The following is a 12426-nucleotide window of genomic DNA, read 5'->3' as shown; positions in this document are numbered from 1 at the left end:
CGGTCTCTGGAAATGACTCTTTGTGAGTATATCTTTTAAATTAGGAGCTCTCTTCGCTACCACCAGAGGTGTCTTGGGAATAATCCCACGAATCCTATTGTCCGACTGTAGTATGCTCCAGTTGTCCTGCAGAATTTTCCTCAAACCTGACCATTGGTTATTGAACGTTGTCACAAACCTCAGGGATTCATCCTTTCTTTTCTTGTCTTTTCTGTTGGTTTTAAGTAACATCTGGCGGTCAGAGCTATTGGCCCTCTGATATGCCTTGGAAATCACCTTTTTCGGGTAGCCTCGTTCACGGAATCTGGAAGTCAAGTTTGAGGCTTCCATCTTGAAATCTGGGTTTTCCGTGCAATTGCGCTTCACCCTCAAAAACTGCCCCACTGGAATCCCTCGTCGTGTATGTTCTGGGTGGAAAGATGCATAGTGAAGCAAACTGTTCGTAGCTGTTTCCTTTCTGTATAGTTTCGTCATCAGGCAGTCATCCTTTTTCGTAATCCGGAGGTCCAAAAATTCAACTGTATTGGGGGAGATGGAGAAAGTTAAAGAAATATTCAGGTCATTGTGGTTGAGGGAGGAGATAAACTCAAGACACTCCTCCCTCGAACCCTGCCAAATAAATAAAATATCATCTATGAATCTGAACCAATGCAAAACCCGATCAAAGTACCGCGACGGGTACACACACGCCCCCTCCCACCAACCCAAAAAGAGGTTGGCGAAAGAGGGGGCACAGCGAGCACCCATCGCGGTACCAGACACCTGTAAATAAAAATGACTGTCAAAAACAAAATAATTGTGGCGAAGAACAAAATCCAGAAGTTGCAAAACAAATAAATCTAAATCTAATGCTCTCTCTCCATCTCCCCTTTCCTCCAGGAAGTGTGAGACCGCTCTAATCCCATGGTCATGGGCAATATTAGAGTAAAGGGACTCCACATCACAGGTAACAAGATAAACTTCATCCGGTAAAGATATACCCTGAATAGCCTCAATTAAATGGCTGGAGTCCCGAATGTAAGATGGTAAGTTCCTGACCATGGGCTGTAGATGGTAATCAACAAACTCACATGCCTTTTCACACAGACTGCCTATGCCCGAAACTATTGGGCGTCCAGGTGGGTCCACTAGTCTCTTATGTACCTTAGGAAGCATGTAAAAGGTAGCAACACAAGGTTCTCTCACCTGCATAAAATCATGTTCTCTCTTGGATATGGTTCCTGCTTCCCTTGCTGTGTCGAGCAGGTGCGATAATTTCCGCTTGAAGACCTCAGTAGGGTCCATAGGTAACTTCTGGTAGTATTGTTTATTATCCAACTGACGCTGTGCTTCCTTCATGTACTGTTCAACCGGCCACAACACAACATTTCCTCCCTTGTCCGCTTCTTTTATCAAGAATTTATCGTTTTTCTGTAGGTTGTTCAATGCCAATCGTTCTTCCCCAGAGAGGTTTTGGCCTATAAGAGAATTTTTTGGTAGTCCCTGAATATGTTCTCTTACAGTATTGAAGAAGACTTGAATAGCTGGGAATAGGGACAATGGTGGTGCAGTCTTTGAGGGTACATAGCAAGGACAACGGTCATCTTGATTCCTTACCTCATTTTCATTCAGTAGTTCCATGAGATTCCGCAGGACATCCTGGTCATCTGTCTCCAAGTCATTAAGTGCTGATGGTTGAGAATGTATCATTTTGAGGGTTAGTTTCCTACAAAAAAGATATAGATCTTTGGTCAATTCAAAGTGGTTGATCCTGTACATAGGGGAAAAGGAGAGCCCGCGTTTTAATACCGATATTTCTGCATCCGTTAACACATGATTGGAAAGGTTAACTATCTGTAGTTCCTTGTTGGAGACCTCCATCCCTCTGGCCTCACCAGTATTGGGCTCAAATACTGGCGAGGAGATTGTTGGACCGATCACTTGTGTTTCCTCCTGCGGAGGTTGGGGGGTGGGCCCCCTACTCTCGGGCCCCCTCTTTTTATTATTCCGTTTCCCCCGTCTGGTCCTCCTCCGTCCGTGTCGCTCCCTTCCGTGGACAAAAAATCACTACTGCTTGTAGCTCTTTCTCCCTCCTTGTCCTCATTAGAATTTTTCCTTCTATATCTAGGTCTCCTATTCCCTTTATGATTCCACCTATAGGCATTTTGTCGCTCATAATCACCTCTATCACGATTAAACTTCCATTTTTTGCCCTCCATAACATCCCTCTCAAATTTATCCATAATTGTTTTGAGCTTTTCCTGAAAAGGGACTACCAAAGTGTCTTTGTCAAACAATGGCAATTGTACCTCCAAACTCTTCAATTTCTCCTTTAGCTCTTTCAATACCTCCTTGTCATGATCCAATAACATATTAACCAGAATCTTAGAGCACAGGGCCAGACCTGTCTCCCAGGTTTGCTTAAAGTCAGAAGTGACCTCCCACGAAGGGAATATTTGTACCCTTAGCCCCCTAGGAAACAGATTACCAGGATATGGTGGAACATATCTAGCCTAGAGGAGTATGTCAAACTCTCCCTGTATCCTAGGGGGCTAAGGGTACAAATATTCCCTTCGTGGGAGGTCACTTCTGACTTTAAGCAAACCTGGGAGACAGGTCTGGCCCTGTGCTCTAAGATTCTGGTTAATATGTTATTGGATCATGACAAGGAGGTATTGAAAGAGCTAAAGGAGAAATTGAAGAGTTTGGAGGTACAATTGCCATTGTTTGACAAAGACACTTTGGTAGTCCCTTTTCAGGAAAAGCTCAAAACAATTATGGATAAATTTGAGAGGGATGTTATGGAGGGCAAAAAATGGAAGTTTAATCGTGATAGAGGTGATTATGAGCGACAAAATGCCTATAGGTGGAATCATAAAGGGAATAGGAGACCTAGATATAGAAGGAAAAATTCTAATGAGGACAAGGAGGGAGAAAGAGCTACAAGCAGTAGTGATTTTTTGTCCACGGAAGGGAGCGACACGGACGGAGGAGGACCAGACGGGGGAAACGGAATAATAAAAAGAGGGGGCCCGAGAGTAGGGGGCCCACCCCCCAACCTCCGCAGGAGGAAACACAAGTGATCGGTCCAACAATCTCCTCGCCAGTATTTGAGCCCAATACTGGTGAGGCCAGAGGGATGGAGGTCTCCAACAAGGAACTACAGATAGTTAACCTTTCCAATCATGTGTTAACGGATGCAGAAATATCGGTATTAAAACGCGGGCTCTCCTTTTCCCCTATGTACAGGATCAACCACTTTGAATTGACCAAAGATCTATATCTTTTTTGTAGGAAACTAACCCTCAAAATGATACATTCTCAACCATCAGCACTTAATGACTTGGAGACAGATGACCAGGATGTCCTGCGGAATCTCATGGAACTACTGAATGAAAATGAGGTAAGGAATCAAGATGACCGTTGTCCTTGCTATGTACCCTCAAAGACTGCACCACCATTGTCCCTATTCCCAGCTATTCAAGTCTTCTTCAATACTGTAAGAGAACATATTCAGGGACTACCAAAAAATTCTCTTATAGGCCAAAACCTCTCTGGGGAAGAACGATTGGCATTGAACAACCTACAGAAAAACGATAAATTCTTGATAAAAGAAGCGGACAAGGGAGGAAATGTTGTGTTGTGGCCGGTTGAACAGTACATGAAGGAAGCACAGCGTCAGTTGGATAATAAACAATACTACCAGAAGTTACCTATGGACCCTACTGAGGTCTTCAAGCGGAAATTATCGCACCTGCTCGACACAGCAAGGGAAGCAGGAACCATATCCAAGAGAGAACATGATTTTATGCAGGTGAGAGAACCTTGTGTTGCTACCTTTTACATGCTTCCTAAGGTACATAAGAGACTAGTGGACCCACCTGGACGCCCAATAGTTTCGGGCATAGGCAGTCTGTGTGAAAAGGCATGTGAGTTTGTTGATTACCATCTACAGCCCATGGTCAGGAACTTACCATCTTACATTCGGGACTCCAGCCATTTAATTGAGGCTATTCAGGGTATATCTTTACCGGATGAAGTTTATCTTGTTACCTGTGATGTGGAGTCCCTTTACTCTAATATTGCCCATGACCATGGGATTAGAGCGGTCTCACACTTCCTGGAGGAAAGGGGAGATGGAGAGAGAGCATTAGATTTAGATTTATTTGTTTTGCAACTTCTGGATTTTGTTCTTCGCCACAATTATTTTGTTTTTGACAGTCATTTTTATTTACAGGTGTCTGGTACCGCGATGGGTGCTCGCTGTGCCCCCTCTTTCGCCAACCTCTTTTTGGGTTGGTGGGAGGGGGCGTGTGTGTACCCGTCGCGGTACTTTGATCGGGTTTTGCATTGGTTCAGATTCATAGATGATATTTTATTTATTTGGCAGGGTTCGAGGGAGGAGTGTCTTGAGTTTATCTCCTCCCTCAACCACAATGACCTGAATATTTCTTTAACTTTCTCCATCTCCCCCAATACAGTTGAATTTTTGGACCTCCGGATTACGAAAAAGGATGACTGCCTGATGACGAAACTATACAGAAAGGAAACAGCTACGAACAGTTTGCTTCACTATGCATCTTTCCACCCAGAACATACACGACGAGGGATTCCAGTGGGGCAGTTTTTGAGGGTGAAGCGCAATTGCACGGAAAACCCAGATTTCAAGATGGAAGCCTCAAACTTGACTTCCAGATTCCGTGAACGAGGCTACCCGAAAAAGGTGATTTCCAAGGCATATCAGAGGGCCAATAGCTCTGACCGCCAGATGTTACTTAAAACCAACAGAAAAGACAAGAAAAGAAAGGATGAATCCCTGAGGTTTGTGACAACGTTCAATAACCAATGGTCAGGTTTGAGGAAAATTCTGCAGGACAACTGGAGCATACTACAGTCGGACAATAGGATTCGTGGGATTATTCCCAAGACACCTCTGGTGGTAGCGAAGAGAGCTCCTAATTTAAAAGATATACTCACAAAGAGTCATTTCCAGAGACCGACAAGAAGCCTGGGGAGAGGAAGAAAACTGAAGGGTTCCTTCCCATGTGGAAGTTGTAGTGTGTGTCAACATATGACACCCACGGAGAAGTTCGTCAATCGGACTAACGGACAAGACTTTCCCCTGAGAGATTACATCAACTGCAAGACCACCCAGGTAATATATGCATTGATCTGCCCATGCGGAAAGACCTATGTGGGTCAAACTGGCCAGCAGCTGCGGAAGAGGGTGCAAAAACACCTCTCGACCATAGCCCTGGCCAGACGTGACGCAACACTGTACAAACCCCTTACTTCTGTTGCAGGGCATTTTTTGAAGTATCATGCAGGAAAATCTATTGGGCTACGAGTGGTTGGCCTTGAAAAAATAACTACTAACATTAGGGGTGGTCCAGTGACAAGGAAGCTCCTACAGGCGGAGTCAAAGTGGATCTATGACTTGGGGACAGAGACACCACGTGGTCTCAATGAGGAACTCCTGTTTACAGGCTTCTTGGGGTAAGTGTTCTTTCCAATTCATTCTAATACTATCATAATCTTTTCCACTCCAATCCAATCCAATCTACTTTTATTTAATCTATGTTGGTATTTTTCCTCCTTGAGTCTTATTTTTGGGATTCCTTGACTCTATCTGGGGACACATATATGGGATGGATCTGGTGATGGGCCTGTAATTATAAGCAAATATATTGACTTGAGTGGTGGGCCTATGGTGATGGTGGCACTGCGAGGCACGAGTGGATGTGGGTGGTTGTAACCATAGAGGTTAGTGTGGTTTTGGGGGGGGGGGGGGGGAGGGGGGGGGGGTAGTACATTCAATATTCAGCACACAGGGATCATTGTATTGGGTTGCACATTACTAACACACTACCTACACGGACACATAGTTTCATTCACATAATACACTGCATTGGGGGAGGTGGGTGGGCGCTGGGATGCACTATAGTGTGTCTGGGCGCAGACCTACAGCTTCCAATCTTCATAATAGATTTAGTTGGCACACCACGACATTACCAGGGATTGAGGGATGGGTAGTTAGTTATCATTTATTCACGCTGGGTGGTTTTGGGATGGGGGACACGCACAATTACCCCACCTTATTATTGAGATTAGTATACAGTTTATGTAGACTATGGTGCACACCAGATTCTGATTTCACGCTTATGAATTGATTCATGCGCCCCAGGAATTACAATACTAGATCCCCAGAGATCAGGACTAAGGAGGATATTCGGAACTGTTGGTACATATTTTCCAAATTCTAACAATCTATATTACATTGATATTCTAGATTACCTGTTCATATAACAACCATATATTGAGGCAGATAAAGATTGGAGAGTGTGAAATAACTGGAGTGATGAGGACATCTAAATGCTATCAGAGGACATTCGACCCTATGAGAGTACGATCCTGGCCACGGAGGAGACTTGGACTCCCTAGGATATGTTATGTGTAGAAGATATGGGGAATGTGTTCATATTGATGGGTGACACTAAGAAACGCTATGTCTGGGAACAACTCAGAATGTGCTCATATTGATGGATGACACGGGAGATAATGGACAATGGGCTTTTGGAAATGTTTTTGCCCTACAAAGCAAGAATCACCAGAAATATGTTGGGGTGGGGCGAGCTGGTGGGGGTTATATTTGGCCGCACTATGTATACTGTACATACATATGACACTAATCTTTGATTAATTGGTTATAATTGGTTATAAATAACTGTTATAGTCTGTTCAACAAAATATAGTTACATGACAATATACGAAGTTTGAAGGAGATACCTGTGGTCTATTAGGTAGAGGATGAAGAATAACTGTGTGGTACTGTGTGGATTATGTGTACATGTGGTATGATATGATGAAATAATGTGGGTCCATGTATGTTGTGGTTCTTATCGAGATATGTTGGGGTGTGTTCCCCTTTGCCTAATCATGTACTCTATTATATTATGTGGGAGAAAATAGGTATCTCATCGGGGTTATACAGAAATACTGGGCCCCATTTTAGGGGCTCCTTAGTGCGTACTCGTCACTATGGTTACGCGTATATTGAGTCTGGTAAATATTTGAAATAACAAACAAATGGTTCCTATTGATGATACATAATAATAATGGTATAAGAATTATCTATGATTATAATATAAATTGCTTTAGTTGATATTTATTATTATTTATTTATTTTTTATTTTTTATTATTTTTTATTTTTTATTTCTTTATACATACATATATATATATTTTTTATAACACTATATTATTATTACATTTATAGTCTTATGTGTACTTTATGTGATTTTGTATTCACGTTAATTTATAATTTATACTCACGGGGAGTCATAATCACTTGGATTTATTATCATGAATTTATATAGGGAATGGTGTACGAATTTATTTGGGGATATGAATTATATATATATTGTTATTTAATCATTCTGTCAGAATTTTAATTTTATTATCATTATTTATTGATCTTAAATTGTCTATAAAATCTTCTATATATATATATTTTTTGTTTATAATATTGGTTTATTGAAGCACATAGTACTGGGGAACCACTATTTGAAAGACTATAGATGAATTAATTTGTGACCATAGTAATAGAGCGCACAGCTACAAATGTTACACATAGGGGATTGCCAGGACGTAGCCCAAGAATGAATGAATGACTAAGTGTAATCTGGAGCGCACTGCGCAAGCGCAAGTAATGAATTTTGTAGTATGGAGTGCGCATGTGTGGATGACGTTTTAGAGTTGTGGGTGTGATCTGGAAGTTTGGATTACGGAGTGGTTGACATGTGGAGCTATGGGCACGACCCGGAAGTTCAAGCGAGCGACAGCGCCCGGGTAGGAGACCCGGAAGTAGAATTCGGACATGAAACCACAGAGACTCACAGGTATCTCCTTCTGGTCAAACAGACCTTTGTAATTAAATTGATTATGGAATATATATAAGACAGATGTAGGGAAATAGAAGCACAACACCCCTGAGGAAGTTGCCGACGGGCAACGGAACGCGTGGGGTCTTTAGGGGGGCACTTGCCTGGTAACACCTCCATTAACCGTCCTGTGTCACTTCACCACTACTTGCTACATGAGAATACAGGTTGTATATGGGCTGTTGTGATGAATTTAGTGTCATGCGGTAGTTTATTTGTATGACATAGGGACGATATTGATGTACTGTATTAGGCATGTGCCCTGGGTGGGGATCCCTTTGTTGAGGGAGCTCACCCCGTTTTTGTGCTTTGGCTGCTTTTAGGCCTGTTTTAAATGTTTTTAAAACAATCTTGTCTGTCTCTTTGATTCATGTATTAAATAAAAGTACTCTTTTGATATCTATGGGTGTGCGCTGTTTTGCGTGTTTCTTTTTCTTTTTGGATAATGGATTGTTCTTAATCATCATCTGGGAAGACAAGGTGATGTCAATCTCAAAGGTTTTAAATGCCTAGACTCATCTGACCTTTACCCAACAATCAGCACCTTGGGTTCTTTTAAGGAGTTGTTTAGAAAGCTGAAACTGAAAATAGTTGACACTCACAAAGCTGGAGAAGGCTATAAGATAGCAAAATGTTTTCAGATGTCAATATTCTCTGTTAAGAAATGGCAGTCATTGGGAACAGTGGAAGTTAAAGCAAGATCTGGAAGACCAAGAAAAATATCAGACAGAACAACTCGCAGGATTGTGAGAAAAACTATTCAAAACCCATGTTTGACTGCACAATCCCTCCAGAAAGATCTGTCAGACACTGGAGTTGTGGTACACTATTCCACTATACAGAGATACTTGTACAAATATGGTCTTCATGGAAGAGTCATCAGAAGAAAACCTCTTCTATGTCCTCACCACAAAAATCAGCGTTTGAACTTTGCAAATGAATATATAGACAAGCCTGATGCATTTTGGAAACAAGTTCTGTGGACCAATGAGGTAAAAAATTGAACTTTTTGGCCGGAATGAGCAAAGGTACGTTTGGAGAAGAAGGGGAGCAGAATTTAATGAAAAGAACCTCTGTGCAACTGTTAAGCATGGGGGTGGATCAATCATGCTTTGGAGATGTATTGCACCCAGTGGCACAGGGAACATCTCATGAGTAGAAGGAAAATGGATTCAATAACATTTCAGCAAAATTTGGATGCTAACTTGATGTTTTCTGTGAAAAAGCTGAAGTTAAAGAGAGGATGGCTTCTACAAATGGATAATGATCCTAACCACACCTCGAAATCCACGGGGGATTACATCAAGAGGCGTAAACTGAAGGTTTTGCCATGGCCTTCTCAATCTGACCTCAACATAATTGAAAATCTATGGATAGACTTTAAAAGAGCAGTGTGTGACAGACAGCCCAGAGATCTCAAAGAACTAGAAGACTTTTGTAAGGAAGAATGGGCAAAGATAACTCAAACAAGAATTGAAAGACTCTTGGCTGGCTACAAAAAGGGTTTACAAGCTGTAATACTTGCCAAAGGCAGCAGTACAAGATATTAACTCTACAGTGTGCCCAAACTTTTGCAGACACCATTTTTTTTCTGTTATTTTGAAAGTGTTAATGATGGAAATAAAATCTAACTTTTGTTAACATATAAGAATGTCTCATCTGTAATTTGATGCCTTTTGGAGATTTATCCATTTTTTCTTGACTTCTTTATGCACATTAATACAAATTTTTACCTGGGGAGCCCAAACTTTTGATCCCCACTGTAAGAGGACAGGATATGAAGATGGGATTGGTGGTCGTGATTGGAGGTCAAGATATGAGAACGGGATATGAGGACGGGTTATGTGGACGGGATATGAGGACGGGTTATGATGACGGGATAGGAGGACAGGATAGAAGGTCGAGATATGAGGTATGGATATGAGGACGGGATATGAAGACAGGATATGAGGTCGGGATATGAGGAAGGGATATGAGGACAGGATATGAGGACGGGATATGAGGTCAGGATATGAGGTCGAGATATGAGGACGGGATATGGGGACGAGATATGGGATTTGGATATGACAACAATATTTGAGGATGGGATATGAAGTTAAAGGAAATCTGTCATCAGAATCACCCGCACTAAAGCTGTTACACAGGCTTGTAGTGCGGGTGATCCTGATTAAAACGCTCCTTACCTGGTTAAAAATGGTTCAGCGGTTCTTCAGATATCTTTATTTTTAGTTTTCTGTTATTCCCTGGCTTGGGACTCAGTGGGAGGTGTTATCATCTCGGACTCGGCCACACGTCATTCTAGCTGGGCGGAGCTGCCACCCGGCTCATGAATATTCATGACCTTATCCTTATGAACCAGAACTAGAAAAAGGAGTTAGACCACGAGTGTTACGCCTAGCGCTCCGGGTCCCCGCTCCTCCCCGGAGCGCTCACGGCGTCTTTCTCCCTGCAGCTCCCCGGTCAGTCCCGCTGACCGGGAGCGCTGCACTGTCATGGCCGTTGGGGATGCGATTCGCACAGCGGGACGCGCCCGCTCGCGAATCGCATCCCAGGTCACTTACCCGTTCCCGTCCCCTGCTGTCATGTGCTGGCGCGCGCGGCTCCGCTCTCTAGGGCGCGCGCGCGCCAGCTCCCTGAGACTTAAAGGGCCAGTGCACCAATGATTGGTGCCTGGCCCAATTAGCTTAATTGGCTTCCACCTGGTCCCTGACTATATCTAACCTCCTCCCATGCACTCCCTTGCCGGATCTTGTTGCCCTTGTGCCTAGTGAAAGCGTATTGTGTGTCTAAAGCCTGTGTACCAGAACTTCTGCTATCCACCCTGACTACGAACCTTGCCGCCTGCCCCCGACCTTCTGCTACGTCCGACCTTGCTTCTGTCTACTCCCTTGTACCTCGCCTATCATCAGCAGTCAGAGAGGTGACCCGTTGCTAGTGGATACGACCTGGTCACTACCGCCGCAGCAAGACCATCCCGCTTTGCGGCGGGCTCTGGTGAAAACCTGTAGTGATTTAGAACCGGTCCACTAACGCGGTCCTCGCCAATCCCTCTCTGGCACAGAGGATCCACTACCTGCCAGCCGGCATCGTGACAGTAGATCCGGCCATGGATCCCGCTGACGTCCCTCTGCCTTATATCTCTGATATCACCATGGTGGTCGCCCAGCAATCCCGACAGATCGCCCATCTAACCCACCAGCTGTCGGAAGTATTCACCATTGTGCAGCAACTTCAGTCGCAACTTCAGCAGCAATCATCTCCTCCGCCAGCTCCTGCACCCCTTCCGCAGCGAGTGGCCACTCCTAGCCTCCGCCTGTCCTTGCCGGACAAATTTAATGGGGACTCTAAGTTTTGCCGTGGCTTTCTTTCGCAATGTTCTCTGCACTTGGAGATGATGTCGGACCAGTTTCCTACTGAAAGGTCTAAGGTGGCTTTCGTAGTCAGCCTTCTGTCTGGAAAAGCTCTGTCATGGGCCACACCGCTCTGGGACCGCAATGACCCCGTCACTGCCTCTGTACACTCCTTCTTCTCGGAAATTCGAAGTGTCTTTGAGGAACCTGCCCGAGCCTCTTCTGCTGAGACTGCCCTGCTGAACCTGGTCCAGGGTAATTCTTCCGTTGGCGAGTACGCCATACAATTCCGTACTCTTGCTTCTGAACTTTCCTGGAATAATGAGGCCCTCTGCGCGACCTTTAAAAAAGGCCTATCCAGCAACATTAAAGATGTTCTGGCCGCACGAGAAACTCCTGCTAACCTGCATGAACTCATTCATCTAGCCACGCGCATTGACATGCGTTTTTCTGAGAGACATCAAGAGCTCCGCCAGGAAAAAGACTTAGATCTCTGGACACCTCTCCCACAGTCTCCACTGCAATCTGCGCCTAGGCATCCCGCCGAGGAAGCCATGCAAGTGGATCGGTCTCGCCTGACCCTGGAAGAGAGGAATCGCCGTAAGGAAGAGAATCTTTGTCTGTACTGTGCCAGTACCGAACATTTTTTGGTGGATTGCCCTATCCGTCCTCCACGTCTGGGAAACGCACGCTCGCACCCAGCTCTCGTGGGTGTGGCGTCTCTGGATGCTAAGTCGGCTTCTCCACGTCTCACGGTGCCTGTACGGATTTCTACTTCAGCCAGCTCTTCCCTCTCAGCCGTGGCCTGCCTGGACTCTGGTGCTTCTGGGAATTTTATTCGGGAGTCCTTGGTGAATAAATTCCGCATTCCGATGACCCGTCTTGTCAAGCCACTCCACATTTCCGCGGTCAACGGAGCCAGGTTGGATTGCACCGTGCGTTACCGCACGGAGCCCCTCCTAATGTGCATCGGACCTCATCACGAGAAAATTGAATTTTTGGTCCTTCCCAATTGCACTTCCGAAATTCTCCTTGGACTACCCTGGCTTCTACACCATTCCCCAACCCTGGACTGGTCCACTGGGGAGATCAAGAGTTGGGGTCCCTCTTGTTCCAAGGACTGCCTTAAACCAGTTCCCAGTACTCCCTGCCGTGACCC

The 12426-nt window shown here is 44.5% G+C and overlaps 2 protein-coding genes across 2 annotated transcripts; one reads left to right on the top strand and one right to left on the bottom strand.

Moving 5' to 3' along the window:
• Nucleotides 1–336: 336 nt before the first annotated feature.
• On the bottom strand, nucleotides 337–2152 carry LOC130361634 (uncharacterized). Its single transcript, XM_056564873.1, has 2 exons — nucleotides 1186–2152; nucleotides 337–518 (listed from the first exon to the last, which is right to left on the bottom strand). The coding sequence occupies exons 1-2, from the start codon at nucleotides 1858–1860 to the stop codon at nucleotides 474–476; spliced, it is 720 nt and encodes a 239-aa protein (XP_056420848.1). The 5' UTR covers nucleotides 1861–2152; the 3' UTR covers nucleotides 337–473.
• Nucleotides 2153–2826: 674 nt separating this feature from the next.
• LOC130361635 (uncharacterized) lies at nucleotides 2827–4642 on the top strand. Its single transcript, XM_056564874.1, has 2 exons — nucleotides 2827–3793; nucleotides 4461–4642. The coding sequence occupies exons 1-2, from the start codon at nucleotides 3119–3121 to the stop codon at nucleotides 4503–4505; spliced, it is 720 nt and encodes a 239-aa protein (XP_056420849.1). The 5' UTR covers nucleotides 2827–3118; the 3' UTR covers nucleotides 4506–4642.
• Nucleotides 4643–12426: the final 7784 nt, after the last annotated feature.

This window comes from Hyla sarda, chromosome 3, assembly GCF_029499605.1.
Source record: "Hyla sarda isolate aHylSar1 chromosome 3, aHylSar1.hap1, whole genome shotgun sequence".
NCBI lineage: Eukaryota > Metazoa > Chordata > Amphibia > Anura > Hylidae > Hyla > Hyla sarda.
This window is presented reverse-complemented; position numbering and strand designations above follow the sequence as displayed.